The 19,054-nt window shown below is 59.3% G+C and overlaps 1 protein-coding gene across 1 annotated transcript; it reads right to left on the bottom strand.

The window, feature by feature from the left end:
- Window positions 1–737: 737 nt before the first annotated feature.
- ZNF500 (zinc finger protein 500) lies at window positions 738–7,879 on the bottom strand. The gene is made up of 8 exons (XM_037508088.1): window positions 7,841–7,879; window positions 6,768–7,265; window positions 5,176–5,359; window positions 4,925–4,989; window positions 4,000–4,108; window positions 2,015–2,743; window positions 1,848–1,949; window positions 738–901 (listed from the first exon to the last, which is right to left on the bottom strand). The coding sequence occupies exons 2-8, from the start codon at window positions 7,167–7,169 to the stop codon at window positions 738–740; spliced, it is 1,755 nt and encodes a 584-aa protein (XP_037363985.1). The 5' UTR covers window positions 7,170–7,265; window positions 7,841–7,879.
- Window positions 7,880–19,054: the final 11,175 nt, after the last annotated feature.

The raw sequence follows: 19,054 nt of genomic DNA, 5'->3' as shown, positions 1-19,054 counted from the left end.
CCCCACCGCCCCTTCATGCTGAGGCCTGGGCCTGGGCCTCTGGCTGAGCTCTTCTCGGGATTCTGCTTCCGTCTCAGCCGCTCTGCCCTGCCTGCGAGGGATCAGCTGTCACCTCAGGCTCCCCACTTCATGGGCCCGCAGCCTGGCAGGGACTTGGCATGTGACCCTGCTCGGCTGGGGTCACCACCGTTTGCTGCGGTGCTGAGGGTCTGTTCTCATGAAGCACCCCACACCCTCTGCTCCCAGCGCGGGCAGCGGGCCGGCGCGGCGCAGGGCAGGGAGGCAGGTGGTTCACGGCCCCTGGCGCAGCCAACCCAGTCAGCAAGAGCACAGGCCATTTTTTCATTTGACCCATCTCCCCCCACGTGTACGTGTACCTGTCTAGGTGCCGGTACGTTCATTTAGGGGCATTTCACAACAAAGCTGGAAAACAAACGACTCCACCCTCCATATTAATCACTGTCAAGGCAGCTGGAGTGAGAGCGCGGGAGGTCAGCCAATGTGGGTTCAAGGCTGGGTCCACCGCCCAAAGAAGGTGCTTAAAGCTCTCCGGGGCTTTTCCCCATCTGCACGAGAAGCACGACGGCCCCACAGCACAAGGATGCATGGGTTTCTGGAACCTACAAGCCCCCCAGGCCTGTGGGCTGAGAGGATGGTGATGGCGAGGGGGCTGAGAAGCAGGCCAGGGCCCGCCAAGGGTCGACAAAGGGGAAGGGGCGCCCTCCGAGAAGCCGAATCTACCGACACAGGCCGAGGGCGTGGCCACCAGCCTGGGCTGAGAAGCCAGCCTGGGGCTCCCGCTGCATGGGCAGGTGGATCCGGCTCGGTGCTGGGCTCCAGATGCTGGCCCAGGTGGTAAATATTACCCCTAGCGCAGGCAGCCGCCTCAACAGAGAGCACACTAGGGCCAGAAGGGCTGTCGTTTATTTAGGGAGCAGAGAGAAGGGGGTCACGCGGAATCTGGGTTGTGTGGAAAGGGCGACATGTCTAGTGATGGGGGACACGGCAGAGTGGAGCTGGCAGGATGGGGGGGGAGGGCTCCCGCGAGCAGGAGCCCCACTCCCTGCATGGAATGATCCAGAACCCAGTGGATTCAGCAGTGACCCTGACTCCTGTGATGACTAAACCAGGCAAGGCCTCTCTGCTGCTCTGTCGGCCACTCGGGAGGCCGTGCGTGTGGGCAGATCTGGATCACATTCGCCTCAGAGAGACCAAGGCCAGCCTGTCCTTGGGGTTCAGCAAAGGCAGAAAGTGGCAAGGCTTCCCCAGTCTGGGAGGTCAGAGGAAGGGGTCCAGGGCCTCTGGTGGCGCAGGGGTTAAGTGTCAGCACTATGAAGCGATCGCCAGCCACTGCAGCACAAGTTCGAGCCGCCACCGGGGAGCTGACCCACAGGGCGCAGCAGACCTCTCCTGTCTCTGCACTGCTCCCCACTCTGTCTCTGGTGAATCCTCTCACCCCCGCACCTCTGGCCTGTACCCCAGCTCTTGTATGCATAAATCTTTTTTGAAAAAAGAAGGGGTTGAGGGGAAGCAGTCCCACATCAGTGTACATCCCATATAACAGCTCTTTGAAGGTGACCCCAATTCATCCTATTTCCTCACTGATACCTAGTAGAATAGGGGGGTCCACTGGAATAGCCCCCACAGGCTACACTCTGAAAGTGTGTCACTTTGGGGAGGGGCCCAGGGAAGGCAGACAAGCTGCCATGGGGGGGGAGTGGTGTCCCCCACCTCACGTCCACCTGGCCCCTCCGCATGGAACCTTACTTGGGAACAGGGTCGCTGCAGACGAGGCTGAGAGTTCATAGTGGACCCGGTGTCCTTTCCAAAGGAGAGAGAGGACTGACCGGTGTCCTGGGAAGACACTGGCGGAGGCAGCGACACGGCCCGGGCAACGGCCAGGGCGGGCGGGCGCGGCTTCCAGAAGGACCAGCCGAAGCCGCGGGCTCCTGAGCCCGGCGGTGGACACTGCGGTGGACACTGCCGCGGCAGCCCCCACCCGAACACCACGCACCGTGTCCTCGCGCGGGGGGCGCGGCCAGTCTGAAAGATGCGGCTTGGCGGTTTCTGGCAACTCTAGGAATCGTGGTCAGGAGACCCCGGCAGGGGCCGGGGCAGCGGCGCGGGCAGGCCTGGGCCCGGGCCCGGGGACTTCCCGGCGGCGGCGGCCGCACCCCCTCGGGGCCGTGGCTGCGCTGGTGCTTGTGCAGGTCGGCGCCCCGGCGGAAGCCCCTGCCGCAGGCCGGGCAGGCGTAGGGCTTCTCGCCCGTGTGCGTGCGCCGGTGCGCGCTGAAGTGCGAGCTGTTGCTGAAGCGCTTCCCGCACTGCGCGCAGGCGTAGGGCCGCTCGCCGGTGTGCGTGCGCCGGTGGATGACCAGGCTGGAGCTCTGGCTGAAGCGCTTCCCGCACTGCGCGCAGGCGTAGGGCCGCTCGCCCGTGTGCACCCGCTGGTGCGTGCTGAAGTTGGAGCGGTCGCTGAAGCCCTTGCCGCACGCCTGGCACCGGTAGGGCCGCTCCCCGGTGTGCGTGCGCCGGTGCTTGGTCAGGTGCGAGCTCTTGCCGAAGCCCTTGCCGCACTCCGGGCACGCGTAGGGCTTGGCCGCCCCCTGCGGGCCCCCCCTGGCCCCCGGCCGCTGGGGCCTGATGGGGTCCTGGCCGCGGCCCCTGACGGCTGGGCCGCACTCCCCTGTCCCGGGGGAGTCCTCCTGGGTGTCCTCTCCATCTTCAAACCGCGCCCCAAGCCCTGAGACAGAAAGCACAGTCGCTGACTGGGAAGTAAAAGCTGCGGGAGGGTCCACCCCAGGCCGGGGTCCACCCCTGTACCGAGGCAGGGTCCCCCTCAGAGTCGGGGCAGGGAAGCTGGGCGAGACGGGACAGGAAAGCAGGCAGTCCTCTCCTCCCTGGGAGGTGTGGGCATCTCCCCATTTCACAAGGTGAAAGGCCTTGTCCAGAGTCACAGGGCTGTGAAGACCCATGCCCTGGCAGTCAGGCTCTGGAGGGGTCTCCCCTGGGGCCAGGGGGCCACATTGGGGGCATGTGGCCATGCTGTCACACCGGGATGGGGGCTGCAACCGGCCTCTACTGGGTAGAGGCCAGGGATGCTGGTGGACGCCTACATTTTCTGTGTTAACAGGCCAGGCCATGGTGCCCAGACGCTCGGTCAAACATCAGCTGAGATGTTGCTCTGGAGGGCATTCTGCAGGTGTGATGGACCTGTACAGTCAGTTGCGGGTAAAGAAAGCAGGTTGTTCTCTGCACTGTGGGTGGGCCCTGGCTAATCAGGTGCAGATCTTATGAACAAAAACTGAATTTTCCTGAAGGAGAAATTCTGTCTCAAGGCTGCAACACAGAAACCCTGCCTGGCTTTCCAGCCCGCTTGTGGGTCATTTGGATTCCAGCCTCACCAGCCTCCACCATCATGTGACTCTATTCCTTAAACAAACCCCCTATTTGTTTCCCTGGAATACACCTGATTCAAGGTGGCGCCTCAATCCTATAGGCAAGGTTTCACAGAGTAAATGTGTCTTGGGAGGAGCAGGAGAGACGGTGTTGGGTGGTGAGGACAGCCAGGGCCTCACTGGGGGCAGCTCTCCCCGAGGAGGGCAGGAGTCGGATGTGAACCCGACCGCTGCCGTGGGTGAGGAAGGGAAGGAACAGCACAATCCGGGCACCTGCAGTCAGGCCACTGATGGGACATGAGCCTCCCTGGCTTCCCCGCTGGCTGCTGGGAGGACTCAGGAAGCACCCCTGCTCCACCAGACCAACCCCGGGCATGGCCTGTGAGCCCCTACTTGTATCGTGTTCCCCAGTTACTCCTGGTTCCTATAGGCTATGGGGCCAGGAAGGTGCTCGGCAGCCATGCCTCCTCGCCTGGGCCTTGGGGCCCATCAGGGAAATGCTGGGTGGGCCACACCCCGCCTGAGAAGACCCGCCCCCCTGAGGCCCACCCAGAGACACGTCACGTTTCCGATGGGACCCAGCTGGACCCCGTCACGTTACCTTTGTGCTCCGGCACCACGTCCCAGCTGCGGTCCTGCCGAGCTGGGTCCAGGCCTCCCCACTCCTCCTGGGGCAGATACTCGGGCACCCCCTTTAAGGTCTCCGGCACCTGCAGGAATGCAGCCCGTCAGGCCCGGCTCCCAGGAGCTGCCACTGCTCCTTCCCTGAGCTGGCGCAGCAGACCCCCCGCCAGGGCACAGCTGTGGCTCCAACACTGCTGGAAGCTGCTTTTAGGGGGCCACCATTGCCACCTCACTGTCCCAGAGCACAGGGCAGAGTCAGTGTGCAGGAACAGCTGGGGACCCACTGGGACCACTCTACGCTCAGCCATTGGGGCCCATGGGGCCCATGCTCTTTGGCATCTGCCCCATTTGGCCCTGGCACCCAAATGGGGTCCAGGGAGACTTCAGGTCACCTCTAGGCCTGGGCTCCCAAATCCAGCACCAGTCTGACCTGGGGGGTATGATGGAAACCCAAGCAGAAAACTGCCCAGAAGAGACACACCCACAGTGAGAGAGGGTCTGCTGGGGCTGGAGGGCAAGCTCCTTTCCTCTGAGAGGCAGGGGGGCGGGTGTGGGGAGGGGATGGGAATGGTCTAAGTTGCCTGTGGGGCGACCACAGTCTGTGGGGCCACCAGATGCCGCAGGGGTGCTGCGTGCCCGTGAGCTTGTCTCAAGAGCTGTGATGGAGACAACAGGTGCGGCTCCAGGGAGGGGGATCTGCCCAGCTGGGTCTGAAGTGACCCCCCCCCCCAGCTCACCACTGCATCCCGGGACATGCCTAAGAGCCGGGTACCTCTGGAGAACAGGCAAGACTTCCCAGGAGGCAGAGATCAGAGTAATGTGGGAACCCCACGGATGAGGCCAGGGAGTGAGAAAGTTCCCCTGATAAGGGGTGGGATGCACCAGACGTGGCACCGGCTCACCTGGGGGTGGGATGAAAGGCAGGACGTGGCTGGCACCGTCTCCTGCTGCCTGGGGACCCCTGGGCCTGGGGAAAGAGCAGTCACTTTGGATGCTCCCACAGCCCACCACGCACAGCACTGAAGACCCAGCTGCCCCCACCCAGGCTCAGCTCCCACCTCCCCGTAGGCCCCACCCTCTTGCACCAGAAGGTCCTTGGCCTGCCCCCCCCAACCGCCATGCCCTCCTTTCTTCTGGAGAGACAGCTACTCACCCCTCTTTGGCCAGTGCTGGGGACCTCTTTTCGGTCTGTGGTTCAGCTTGGCAGGGGGCCTCAGGGTGGAGTGCCAAGCCCCTTCTCCCTGGGACAGCGCCTCTGGTGTAGCCTCAGCCTGGCATGTCAAGGGTGGTTCTCCTGCCTCCTGGGGCACTGTGGCATCAGAGGGCACCTCCAGGCCCTGCGTGCAGAGGGAGATCTGTCCACCAGCTCCCAGGTCGGGGGAAGCCCAGGCCCTCCCCTTGGTCACCCCAGGCATCCACCGCCCCCAAGGAGGCAGCAGAGAGCTGTGTTTGGAACTGGAGTTATTAGCAGGTGGATCTGTATGAGACTTCTACCCCCCCCCCCATAGTGGAGCTGGAGTGAGCTCCGGAGCAGTGCTGTCCGCGCACTTTCCTTCGTGACAGAGAGTCCTGTGTCTGCACTGGCCAGTCCAGTAGCCACTGGCCATGGGTGACAACCGAGTGCCTGAAATATGGCCACTGTGACTTAAGAATGACATTTAAAATTTTTTTTTTTTAAAGTATTTTTTTTTTTAATAGAGGCATGTTTTTTATTTATTTATTTATTTGTTTGTTTCTTTGTTTATACATGCACTGGGTACAGTCAGAAACGCGGGAGGGTGAGAGAATTCACCAGAACCAGAGCAGGGAGCAGAGCAGGCAGAAGGACCGAGGTACACTGCTGAGGGGAGCAGCGGGCGGCAGGAGAGGTCTGCACGCCATGTGGGACCCTCCTCCGGTGGCCGGGAGCAGCTGGGGATCGAACTGGCGCCGCAGAGGCCACGGGCAGCTTCGCAACCCAGCGCTCAACCGCTGCGCCACCGGGGAGGCCCTGACATTTAAAATTTAATTCAGGGGCCTCTCTGGTGGCACAAGGGTTAAGATGCAACCTATGAAGCAATCCGCAGCCTCTGCAGCACGAGCTCGATCCCTGGCCAGCCAGAGAGCAGCCCATATGGCGCAGCAGACCTCTCCTGACTCACCCGCTGCTCCCCTCAGCAGTGTATTTCAGTCAGTCTGCCTGTTCTGCTCCCCGCTCTGTCTCTGGTGAATCCTCTCACCCTCCCACACCTCTGGCCTATACCCCAGCTCTTGTATGCATAAATAAATAAATCTTTAAAATAAAAAAGTTAATTCAAAGAGCTACCTGTGGCTGGGAGCCTGTGTACTGGACAGACCAGTCCCAGCGGGCAGGGAACTTCTGGGCATCTAATGAGTGTTGCCAGGTCTTTCTTCCCAGGGTCCTCCCTCTTCTGGGACCTCTTCAACCCCGAAAGCCCAGACCAGAGGGTCTCCAGGCTTCTTCCATCAAATCTGTGCCTGGCCTAAGCTGGGACAATGTCAGGACCCAGACCACGCTAGCTTAGGGCTGGTGGAGCCCTATGTGGTTAATAACGCGTGGACACCCACTGGCCAAGGCCGAGAAACACTTCTCAGCTGCCTGCTTCAGTTCCCGTGTGCAGGGAGCCCTGGGTCCTTCCAACAACCCAGCTGGCCGTGCCCCAGAGCCCAAGAGACCTCCAAACGCAGACCTCAGCAGCGGGGCCCTGTTTCCTCACCTCAGGGCCAAAATGCCCCCCGCCTCACCCGCTGTCTCCGTTTCCTGGGCTCCCGCTGCAGCCCTTCCACGAGGACCACGGCCTCCTCACCGCTCTCGGGCTGCCGCTCCCGCACCCGGGCCTGGATCTCGCCCGGCAGCACCGTCAGGAACTGCTCCAGCACCAGCAGCTCCAGGATCTGCTCCTTGGTGCGCAGCTCGGGCCGCAGCCAGCGGCAGCAGAGCTCCCAGAGGCGGCTCAGGGCCTCCCGGGGTCCAGCCACCTCCTGGTAGCAGAAGAGCCGGAAGAGCTGGCGGAAGGTCTCGGGGCTGGGGTCCTCCGTCTCCGAGGAGTGCTCCTCCTCCCAGCAGAAGTCCTCCTCCACCTTCACAATCAGGATCTCGTCCTGCTCCAGCGGGGGTGGGAGTTGGACACTGCTGGCAGTGGCCATGGCTCCCCGGGGCCCTGCTCTTTCTCACGCCTCAGGGTCCAACCTGCCTCTCCCTGTAACTCTGGCCATACGCTGGAGAAGGTGTTTTTCAGGACTCTGTGGAGAGACGATAGCATCATTTGGGGTGTTGTACCCCGCTGGGTGCACCCATAAGCACCTACCCTCGTTGGCAAAAAGGAGAGGGTTGAAATAGATCAACCAGCCTCGCTATTACCCCCTAATAACTTCCGGGCAGGTTCAGGAAACTCTCCGGGCCTCAGTTTCCTCATTTGAAGGGCGGAGCTATCACCTACACACAGGTTGCCGAGGGGAATACACGGGGTGTTTGGAAAGGGGTAGCACAGCGCCTGGAACGCGTCAGGGGCCGAGGAGCGCTCAAGTGTCACTACTACAGGTGGCCCTTTGGGGTGGGGCCCCCTGGGGTCTACGGTGTCCAGGGGGACGCAGGTTCTGTGCCCCGATGTCGGGATCGACGGGCTCCATGAGCCCGAAGTCCGTCCGCGCGCCCCGTGGGCCCCGGCAGGCAGGGTCCCCACGGCCCCGCAGCGCCAGGGCCGCGCGAGCGCGACTGTCCCGCGGGCTGCGCCCCTCAGGTGGAGGGTGCGCGTGGCCGAGGCCGCAGCACAAACCACGGGACGGAAGCTGGAGGCGGCACCCGCGCCCGCACTCACCCGCAGCGCTGCGGGCCGAGGGGGCTCGGGGCGCGCCGGGGGCGGAGGGCCGGGCCAAGGCGCGGACGCGGCAGCTGGGGGCTCGGCCGCCGGCCAGCCCAGGGCGTGGGAGGGGGAGGCGGAGTCCCGCCTCGCAGGACGCAGGCGCAGAACGGGCCCGCGCCGGCCATTGGCTGAGCCGGCTACGGGGCGTGGGGGCGGGGCGGGCCCAGGGAGGCGTTGTGCTAATACAGTCCCTGCACCATTGGCTGTCGAGCGTGATTCTGCGTAGGCGGGCCCACAGCGGCATTGTGGGTACTGTAGTTTTCTTACCTCTGGCGGCTCAGCGGCCGGGACGTGGGAATCGGGCTGCGAGGGCTGGCCGGCGAGAGGCATTGTGGGAAATGTAGTCCTAGCGGTGTGGGCTGCCCTGCTTTCACACCTAGGATGGGGCCGTGTAGGCGGGCCTGCGGGAGGCCGCGCTCACCCGCCTCATCCCCACCACGGCCAGCTCGGTCTGAGCGTGGGCCAGCCCTGGGGACTCTGCGGCTCCGAGGCTGTTCTCCCCATTTCGCTTCCAATGGCCGGTGGCTTGGCCCGGGAAGGCCCGCTGTGCAGGGGGAGCCTGAACATCTCCCTTGCATTAGGTCCTCTGTGTGCCAGGCTCTCCTTCCAGCAGCCCAGAGAGAGGCGCTACTCTCCCTGGAAGTGAGGAAACTGAGGCAGGGAGCTTCCCACACACCCCTAGTAAGTCAGAGCCAGCCTGAGGTTGGGACCCCAGCTCTGTCCTAGTCCAGCCCCTTAATTTTAGGACTAGGAAATGAAGACCCAGAAAGTTACCTACGTGGGGGCATATTGGTTATCAACTGCCTAATTGTTTCATTTGTTAATTTATGTAATAAATTTGTTAATTTATGTAATAAAATGTATTGTGCTCTACTTTGTGCTGCCTCACACAAACAGGAGCTGAGTTAGTTGGAAATCGGTCCTGGTGTGGGGTAGAGTCTGGGGTGCAGGTAAAGGTCATGGTGAAGATTCTGTGCCCACTCCAGCAGAGTGCCCCTCCCTGGCACAGGTAAGTGCTCTGTACACACACGTGACAACCTGCTTATTCCTGTGCTCTTAGTTCTGGTTTCCCCAGACCCAACGCCTCCCACCCCCCCTTTTTTTTAAAGATTTATTTATTCATACAAGAACCAGGGTACAGGCCAGATGTCCAAGAGGGTGAGAAGATTCACCAGAGACAGAGTGGGGAACAGAACAGGCAGACTGAATGAAATGCACTGCTGAGGGGAGCAGGAGAGGTCTGCCGCGCCATGTGGGTATCTCCCTGGCTGGCAGGGAATAGAACCAGCGCTGCAGAGGCAGGCTCAACCGCCTGCCCCACCAGGGAGGCCCCCTCCCCCTTCTTTTCTTCCACTCTTGCCTGCCTTTCTCACAGCATATCTTTCCCCTACAGTCAAGTCATTGGTGAGCGCACCAGGCAGAACAAGACACCAGCCTAGATAATGAGTGACGTTAAATAAACAGAATTACGTTTAAAAAAAAAATAACAAGAATAAGAAACCTGCCACTCCCTTTGCTTCCAAGCAGGGTGAGGAAGGGGAATTAGAACAAGCCACAGATGGAGGAAGAAGGAGCAGAGACAAAAGGAGGGGGCACACAGAAAGGGTAGGTTCTACAGAAATGGAGGCATGCCAACTGGTTACAGGGCACACTGGGCCCTGTCCAGATGGGCATATGGCTCGGGGGACGCCAGCACACTGTCTCCTGCTTGGCTGCGGGACTGGCCTTGGGTCTCCTGTCATCTTCTCCTCAGGTGTGCACACAGACCCTGGTCAGCCCATGGAGTGGCTGTGCCTGGTGCTTGCATCCCTACCCTCTCGGCTGCTTTTCTGTGACTACAACCCACAGAGGTTTAAAGGGTGCATTTCTACCTGGCTCTATGCTTCTGGTCTTAATCTTCCTGTTCCTTCAACTATGAGCAAAAGGAAGGTACAAATTACCTCCCGAAACAGAAATCAAATCTCCCACCCTAGGGTAAGATCTTTGATTATCAGTTCATATTTAGAAGGCCTCTGATGAGTCTGTAGGGGAGAAAAAGTATATCACCCAAATATATGTCTTTGGTAAAGGCTGATTTATGGGGTCTCTGAAGGCTGATTAGAGGTTGCTTTTGAAATAGACATTTACGTGGAGCCTCCCTGGTGGCCTAGGGGTTAAGTCTCAGCGCTATACATGCTACGGACTGAGTTCGATTCCCAGTCAGGGAGCTGACCCATAGGGCACAGAAGACCTCTCCTGTCTCCCCACTGCTCCCCTCAGCAGTGTATCTCAGTAAATCCTCCTGTTCTATTCCCCACTCTGTCTCTGGTGAGTCCTCTCACCACCACTTACTCTGCCCCACACCTCTGGTCTATGCCAAAAAAACCCAAAAAACAAAACACAACAATATAAAAAACATAAACCAGGACCACAGACTTCATTCTAACTATACTGCTGATGCCCCAGAGCTTACTAGGATTAAGTGAGATAGTGCATGAAAATATTTTCCTTTGGGCCTCCCTGGTGGCGCAAGGGTTAAGACACAACCTATGAAGCTATCCGCAGCCACTGCAGAACGAATTTGATTCAGGCCAGCCAGGGACCTACTCACATGGCGCAGCAGACCTCTCCTGACTCGCCCGCTGCTCCCCTCAGCAGCATACTTTGGTCAATCTGCCTGTTCTGCTCCCCACTCTGTCTCTGGTGAATCCTCTCACCCCCTGCACCTCTGGCCTGTACCCTAGTTCTTGTGTGCATAAATAAATAAATCTTCAAAAAAAATATTTTCCTTTGGGGTGAGACATAGAAGCACTCAGCAAACATCAGCTGCTTTGCTGTTCATTGACAGGAAGGATGAAGGATAAAGACACCTGCTGTGTGATGCTGGGAAATCTCTCCTGGGAGTCAGCTTTGTTTGGTTTCCATTTTAAATTTTAGGCAGAAGATCATCCAGTCAACAGGGAGACAGGAATGGCCGTGGTTTACACCTTGAACCACCCAGCATTTGAAACTAGCTGCCCTATCTCTGTAGTTAAATTGAAGGAGCAGACAGTTAAGAACCTCCTTGAAAAACACAAGATTCCTCTGAGAGCAGCCTCCAGGGTGAGTCATCGTGGAGAAAGGCTGTGCGTGTGCGGCTACAGAAGGGATGAGGGGCCATCAGGCCTGCTCGGAAATGTACTCATGGGGTGATGTCTGCCAAACTCCTGCTTGTGGTCAGCCCAGACATTGCTCAGAATGGGGTGAAGGATCACATGCTCCTCTGGGGAGAATCACGGGCTTGGGCTGACATAACAGATACCCCAGACTGGGGGCCAGACCCACATTTACTGCTCACAGTCCTGGAGGCTGGGCCCCAGCTCAAGGTGCTGGCAGAATTGGTACCTGATAAGGACTCCCTGGCTGGACTTCTCTGTGTGGCCACTCAGTGGAGAGAATTTCTTGTTTTCCTCTTACTAGAGCTTGCTCCAGATACACTCCTGGCACCAGACAATAGTCACAGTGGGGGTTAGGGCCTCACCATACAAATTGCAGGCGGTAGGGGGTCAGGGGGTGATGAGGCAGTTTAGTTCATGTCACATACTGAGATCCACAAAGAATGCCAGGCCCTGAATGACAAGATTGGAGGGCCAGGGGGAGAGAAGTCTGGGCTGTCAACACAAACACATTTTGCACACCAAACATTCTGGGATTTTTTTTTTTTTACAGCTTATTTATTTATGCATACAAGAGCTGGGGTGCAGGCCAGAGGTGCAGGGGGACGGGGAAGAGGCTTCACCAGATACAGAGTGCGGAGAACAGGTGGAGCCACTGAAATCCAGTGCTGAGGGGAGCAGCAGGGAGGCAGGAGAGGTCTGCAGCGCCCTGTGGGTAGCTCCCTGGCCAGGGATGGAACTCATGCTGCAGTGGCTGTGGCTAGCTTCATAGTGCTGAGACTGACCCCTGTGCCACAGGGAATCCCCATTCTGGAATAGTCTTAACACCAACACACATGCTCCTTTCCGTATTTCTTAAACACAAGCCCCTCTTGGTCTTGTTTGTAACACTTTACAAGAGTGACATGGACGTGGAGACCGTATTTCTGCAGGACACAGCGGCTGTGATACAGGGCCTCGGAGCCAGCGTCCAGGGACCGCAGCGAAAGAGGACTCTCAGGAAGCAGGGTGTGCCCCGGGGGGGGGGGGGGTTCACCTCTTTTTTTTTAAGATTTATTTATACAAGCACTGGGTACAGTCAGAGGCGCGGGAGGGTGAGAGAATTCACCAGAACCAGAGCGGGGAACAGAACAGGCAGACTGATGAAGTGCACAGCTGAGGGGAGCAGCGGGCGGCAGGAGGGGTCTGCGCACCATGTGGGACCCTCGCCGGCGGCCGGGGATCGAACCGGCGCTGCAGAGGCTGCGGGCAGCTTCGCAGCCCAGCGCTCAACCGCTGCGCTGCCACGGGAGGCCCTCAGGTCTGCTTTTTAATTGGCATCACAAAAACAGTAACTTTGACGTTTATTTTATCAAAAAATATTTCTTTGCAGCTTTTTAAAACAGAAAACAACGCACTCCTCGGGGAAGACAGGCCCTGCAGTTGGCCCCTCATTCTAGGGGTGAGCGTGTCCCCCCAGGCCCCGCCCAGCCCTCCTCACTCCAGGCAGCCCTGGTCCTGCTGCTGCTGCAGTAACCGCGGAAGCCGGGGCAGGGTCGGCGGCCACGACCCGCGACGGTGACCCGGCCCCGCCCGCCCCGCGCCCCCCGCCCCCGCCGCCGCCGGGCACGGCCCCGCCCGGGGCTTCGATCGCAGAACCCTTTCCCTTCCGCGCCCTCCTGCCTGCGGGGCGGAGGCGGCCCGCCCCGACCCTTCAGGGGCGCCGGTCGGGCCCGGGTTTCGCGCGGGCCGCGCCGTGGAAGACGCTGAGCAGCACCCGGGGCGCCGAGGCCCCAGCAGCGGGCCGGGCCGGGCCACGCGAGCCTGCCTCGGGCCGTGCTCGTCTCTCCGCGTCCGCCCGGGTTCCCGCCGGGCGCACCCCGCTGTCCGCCGAGGGGAAGACGGGGCGGCGGGGCCGGCTCGAGACCCCGCGCCTCAGGCAGGACTCACGCAGCCGCCGCCGCCATCTCGCGCGTTTTCCCAGAGGCTCGCGCGCGGGCGCGAAGTCGCGGGCGCAGGCCCAGAGAGCGCCGCGGACTACAGTTCCCAGAGCCCTCCGGACTACATTTCCCAGAGTCCTGCGGACTACATTTCCCAGAGTCCTCCGGACTACATTTCCCGGAGTGCCTCCGCCCAGCGGCGGCGAGTCCGCGCCCGGCTGGGGGTCCTGGAGGAGCGTCGGCTGCGGACCCCACCCCGTCGTGGTCGCCGCGGTCGCGGGCCCGTCGCCGGCGCCCCCTGAGCCTCACTCTTGTGAGCCGGGGACCTCAGCCGTTCCGGGCTGTGTCTATTTGCCGTGGGTCTTTTGTAAGCGCCCCACCGGCGGCTCTGCCGGCCCGGGGTCCCCGCCCGCCGCAGCGCCCGGAAGGGCCGGCCGGGCCCGCGCGATGCGCCGCGGTGGAGCCGCCGGCGGGGCCGCCTGGCAGGGGCTGCCGCGGCGGAGCCCTGACCCGCAGGTGCAGGTGAGGGCGGCGCGGAGGGGGCGTCGTCCGCGCGGGGGCGGGTCCCGGGAGGCCGCAGCCCCGGGTGCCGGCGAGGACGGGGTGCGGGGCTGGACTGGAGGGGCCGGGCGGGGCGGGGCGGGGGCGGGAGGTCGGCGAGGACGAGCATTTTATCCGTGGAAACAGCAGAGTTGGATTTTATCGCGGGTCCAGCTCTCCCTCCCGGAGACCAGGGGCGCCGGGGCCCGGCGGGGCTGCTGGGACGGTGCCCCCCCGCCGCGGGGCGGAGCTGGGCCGGGATTCCGGGAACAGTCCGCAGGGCCTGCTGGTCTGATTGGGTTGGGGTGCGGGAGGGAGATGGGGATTACCACATCACGGTAAAATGGGGATAATAACATCTTTCGCTTTAGCCGCCGATGGGATTAAAGGACGAGACGGCCGCCCCATGACAGAAGCTTCACGGACTTTGTGCGTAAGGAAGGCTGCCTCTGTGTTCAGAGTAAATCTGTTTGCAAATGGCAAAACCTAAAACCAATGTATATATCTGGGAAGGGGGAAAATAAATAAAAGCAATGTCTGTGTCAGTGGACAGATGATGGATAAATCTCACAGAGATGAAGAGCGAAAAAGCAGGGGTCACATGACACCTCAGGAAGTTACAGAAACGGGCAAAGCAACACCACACAGCTTATATATGATACAGACATTGTGCTGAAAGTGTAAACAAATGCTCGGGGGTTGGATAAATACCAAATTCAGGGTGATGATTACTCCTGGCGGGGGCAGAGCTTGGAGAGAGAGGGGGAACAGTGCAGGAGGCATAGTCTGTGAGCATTAATGTGTGTTTTTTTTAAACAACGAAATAACTGTTACTGAAAATTTGCATTCTTGAAGTATTGAAACCTAGCAAATACTTTTATAAGCAATGTCAAACACATGCGATGCTAACATTTAAGCAGGCATTATCAGCTGTGTACTGTTGCTGTATTAATTTTCTCGACCTTCTAAGTCTGTCCTTCACAAGTGAACATCTAGAGTAGAGCACACACAGCTTGAGTAATTTTATAAATCTTTCCATCTCTAAATTCCACCCCCAGCAAGATGTAGGTCCGTTTTCAGTAGTTTAGCAGGTTCCTTTGTTTCCTTCCTAGTTAATTAGCCACAGCCCTTATGTGACACCACAGATCCGATTTCTATCACTTTTTTTTTTAAGATTTATTTTTATTTATACAAGAATAAATGGGGTACAGGCCAGAGGCACGGGAGGGTGAGAGGATTCACCAGAGACGGAGCAGGGAGCGGCGGGCGAGACAGGAAAGGTGTGCCCCGCCATGTGAGACTCTCCCTGGCCGCCTGGGAATCGAACCCGCGCTGCAGAGGCTGCGGTCAGATTCACACTGCTGCGTTCCACCCTCTGCGCCACTGGGGAGGCCCTCTATCACTTTCTATTGAGTTTTCCTTTCTTAGAAAAGTTTTTCTTCTGTGTGACGACACCCACTTTGCCCTTTCTCCTATCACTAGACGTGTGTGTTGTTTCCTGTTGGGCGAAGCGGCTCTGAATGTGCTGATCCATGTAATCAGTCAGGTGGATGTTTTGTTATACCAGGAACACGGGAATTCATTGAGAGTCATTTAAAAAATGAGACATTTTAAAAAATGTCCTTACAGCTATTTAATACGATGGCCGTGTCATGTGACATGAAGCTGCCTAGTGGATTGCCCCGTGCAGACCCACCCCACCTACAAAACAAAACAGCAGTCAGAAAAACTGCCTCTTACCAGACCTGGCATCTGTGAGCAGACTGACCTCAGCCCTGAGGTTGCTACCCCCTGTTTACACACAAGGAAGTGGATTGCAGGGTGTCAGGTGACTTACCTGAGGTCATGCAGTTGAAAGGGGCAGTGATGGACTTGGAACCCGTGTTGTTGAGTCTGGGGAGTCCCAGAGAAGGGCTGCGCCCTCTCCCAGAGGAGGGCTGGTGTAGGTCTGGAAATGAACAAGAAATCTTTGCCAGCCCTTTCTTTTATACAACTCAGAGTCTGTCCACGCCCAGGCTGCAGGGTCACAGCGGCCATGGCAAAAGCAGCCAGAACTGGAGGGAAAATCAAGCAGAGAGCAGGATCAACACTCCCTGGGGACCCCCTGCTCCCCTCCCAATTAAAAAAAAAGATTATCATCTTCGTGCTCGGGAGAAGCCCGGTGTGGATGCCACAAGAGGGGGTGTTGGAGCCTGGGAAGGTGTTAATATTGTCACTGGGCGGGGAGAGGATCTGGCGTCCCTCCTGATCCACCCCCAGCAACACAGGTGGATAAACCAGCCGCTGCCCACTGCTCCCCCGGGGGACGGGCTCTTAGACCCCCTCATCAAGACCAAAAAGAAGACTTCACAGACACCAGTGAAGGCAGGCGAGGAGCCAGCATTTACTGGTTGGCAACAGAGGAAGCAAGCCCTGGAGACCTCTGGGGCATGAGAGACTGAGGTGCCCAGGCTAGGGGTCTGCGTGGGGGCTCAGAGCCAGGGTAGTAGACTTGGCTAAGGCCCACTGATTGTTGCTAGTTGTGGTGGCGCCGGAGGGGCTCGTGTGAGCTCCAGGGCTCCAGGGGGACTGTCTCACTGGGCTCCTGCAGCTCCGGTTTGAACTGGTCTGGCCTCAAGATCTCTAACTTTTCTTCAGGGTCCCTAACTGCTCTCTTCCGGAGCAGCCAACCAGATAAGAGACAGAAAAAGACATAGATCCTGTGAACATACCTGTGAACATCCCAAGAACGCCCAGGCTGGGCACATCACTGAGAGCATGGGCTGAGGAGATACCCGGCAGCGGGCCTGGCCTGCGGTCATCAGGCTTCTTTCTCCCTTGTTTACTCTCCGGTGGGGACAGCAGAATTTTCCTTCAGTCCTGCCTTGTCCTTATCTTGGACCCTTCCTGTCTCAGCGTGGGAGAGGAGATGGCAACGGAGTGACAGGAAAGGGAGTTGGGGTCTAGGCTAGTGGCTTTCTCTCAAACCCCACTGGGGACCCCCGGGGAGAGTCTGACTTTGGGGAGCAGGGTCAAGAGTGATATTTTAGACGTGTCGTTGCTTTCTGAATAGGTCACACACGCCCCCAGTGGACAAGCAGCATGAAAGGAGAAAACTAAGGCCCTTCCCACTCTGGCTTCCCAGTTCACTCGTGCTCTCCATAAGTGACCAGGGGCCCCTGTGTCTTGAGGATCTTTCCAGAGATTTTGCATGCTGCCACCCACTGTCCACTCTGTTGCTCCTGTTTTCTTACAGTGGCCTTCGGCGATCAATCCGTGTCAGCACAATTGTGACGGGAACTCTCCTCTTCCACTTCTCTGTCCTCATGCTCATGCTTGCTGGCCCCAAGGGTTCCTGGCCCACATCCCGTGTACTCCTGCCCCAGGGCCTTTGCACCAGCAGCACCCTCTTTCCTGTCCGCTATGCTCTGCCCCCAGGGAACCCCATGGCTTAGTCCTTCACTCCTTCATGTCCCTCTCAAAGTCCCCTTCTCAGCAAAGCCCTCCTGACTCCCCTTTACAGTTGAAGCCCATGTCAGCCCTAGGCCACCCTAGACCCTGCAGTGCTTTACTTTGTGTTTATCTTGATTCATTCTTTTCAAGGACCACATTGCATTCCACCATGTGGTAGACTGAAGAATGACCCCCCACATCTAATTCCTGCTCTAGAAGCTGGACACTTGTTACCTTCCACGACAAAGCGGACTCTGCAGATGCAGTTGTCAATCGTTTTGTGATAGGGTGAGTGTCATGTATTATCCGATGGGCCCAAATCATCACCAGGGTCCTTATAAGAGGCAGGCAGAGGGCAGAGGATGCTGTGGCCCAGAACCAGGGTGTAAGCAGGCACACGAGCCAAGGAAGGCAGGCAGGCACCCTGGAAGCTGGGAAAGGCCAGCAAACGGACTCTAGAGAACCCTCTAGAACAGCCAGCCCTGCTGACCCCTGAGTTTTGACACTGTGACAGGAACCTCGGCCTCTGACCTCCAGAACTGCAAGAGGATATGTGAGAGTTGTTTTAAGCTTCTGAGTTTGTGCTAATTTCTTGCAGCAGCCACAGGAGACTGCATGCGGGGACATCCCCGATTTGCTTCCATTCCCTCATGGTGGACAGGCAGACCATCTCCTATTCGCCTTGCTGGGTCCCCAAGGACTCAGCTGCTGATATTGTGCTGCTAGGGACATCAGCTGTGTCTGGAGCAACTGGACAGGGGTGCTCCCGGCATCCAGTGAGCGGATGCTGCTCAATACCCCACATGGTACAGGACACCCCAGGAACACAAAATGATAAGGCCCCAAATGTTGACAGTGCCAAGACAGAAACGCTGGCCTGGCCCTCAGATCCACTTCTGGAAATGCAGTTGCCACGCCCAGGGCATGTGCAGGGTGGTAGTCGTGGCCACAGCTGAACGTGGCCTTGGGACTGTGCTCAGCATCTACAGAGCGACACACCAACTCTGAGATGCTGGCTGGGGATGGCGCGGGGCCCTAGGGCCTTGGGAGCTCCCCAAGACTGGAATCAGCGGGTCTGGGAAAGTAGTGATGGGGCAGATGCTACAGTTGGGTCCTGAGCTGGATGAAGTCACGTCTCTGCCCTCACAGAGCTCCCGGTTGGACACAGGAGACATCAGAAAAGAAACCATGTGATGTGTGTACAGACGGGGCAGCTAGTATGCTGTCCTGGGGAAGTCAAGGAGCGCTTCCTGGAGGAGGTGACTTTCAATTGGTGCAACGGTTAATTTTATGTGTCAACCTGACCGGGCCAGGGGATGCCAGGACGACTGGTATAACATTATTTCTGGGCATGTCTGTGACTGAGACATCTTCTCCAGCCCCTGACGTCAGTGCTCCTTGTTCTCCGGTGTTGGGGGTGGGCCGGGACTTACACCACTGCCCCCCACTTCTCAGGCCTCCAGACTAGGGCTGAATTGCACCACTGGCTTTCCCAGGTCTCCACTCGCAGATGGCAGGTTACAGTCTCGGTGTCATAACCATGTGAGCCAACACGCTCCGCGGGGTCCACGTGTGTGCCCCCCAGGGTGTCCCCTGCAGGGTCCCGAGTCCAGCTCGGGGAACGCGCTTCCTCCCCATTGGCATTTATCGAATGCTCCCCACGGACTTGCCGGGGTCTCCCGCCTCCCTGAATTATGGAGGCATCTGCCCTTGCTTGCCGGGGGTTCCAGAGACGCCCACCCGTTCCCGGGCGCGCCCTGGGAAGTGCTCACGGCCCAGCAGCACAGCCGCACCCCGGGGGCCCTTCCTCCTGCACCCCGCACCTCCAGAGCCCTTTCCACCGCAGGCTGGGAGAGACACCAGCGCCCCCTTTTTATGGATGAGGAAACTGAGGCCCAGGAGCGCGTGCGGGGCCCAGGGCGCGTGCGCATCCGTGCCAGGTGGGCTTCGCGACTCGGCCAGGCCCCGTGGGAGCTGCGTCCCCCCCACGCTGCCCTGCCTGCCGGGGCGGGAGGGGGCGGCGGGGCGGGGGCGGGTGTGTCGGGGGCCGTGGGCTCCCGCGCCGGGAGCGGGACAGGCCCTGGTGATCCTGGCCTGAGCTTGGCTCTGCTTTGGGGGCAGAGGGACCGGGGTCCCAGAGACAG

This window comes from Talpa occidentalis, unplaced genomic scaffold (genome assembly GCF_014898055.3).
Source record: "Talpa occidentalis isolate TD23 unplaced genomic scaffold, MPIMG_talOcc4v2.1 talOcc4.12, whole genome shotgun sequence".
In the NCBI taxonomy this organism is placed as follows: Eukaryota; Metazoa; Chordata; class Mammalia; order Eulipotyphla; family Talpidae; genus Talpa; species Talpa occidentalis.
The sequence above is the reverse complement of the archived record's forward strand: the minus strand, read 5'-3'. Positions and strand labels throughout refer to the sequence as shown.

Bases quoted from the DNA above. Each gene is read 5' to 3' on its own strand.
- ZNF500 (XM_037508088.1), bottom strand. From the start codon at position 7,169: ATGGCCACTGCCAGCAGTGTCCAACTCCCACCCCCGCTGGAGCAGGAC. The intron at 2,744-3,999 runs GTAACGTGACGG...TTTCTGTCTCAG, and splicing joins CGTGGTGCCGGAGCACAAAG to GGCTTGGGGCGCGGTTTGAA. The intron at 1,950-2,014 runs GTGCGTGGTGTT...CGCCGGGCTCAG, and splicing joins GCCCCCCGCGCGAGGACACG to GAGCCCGCGGCTTCGGCTGG.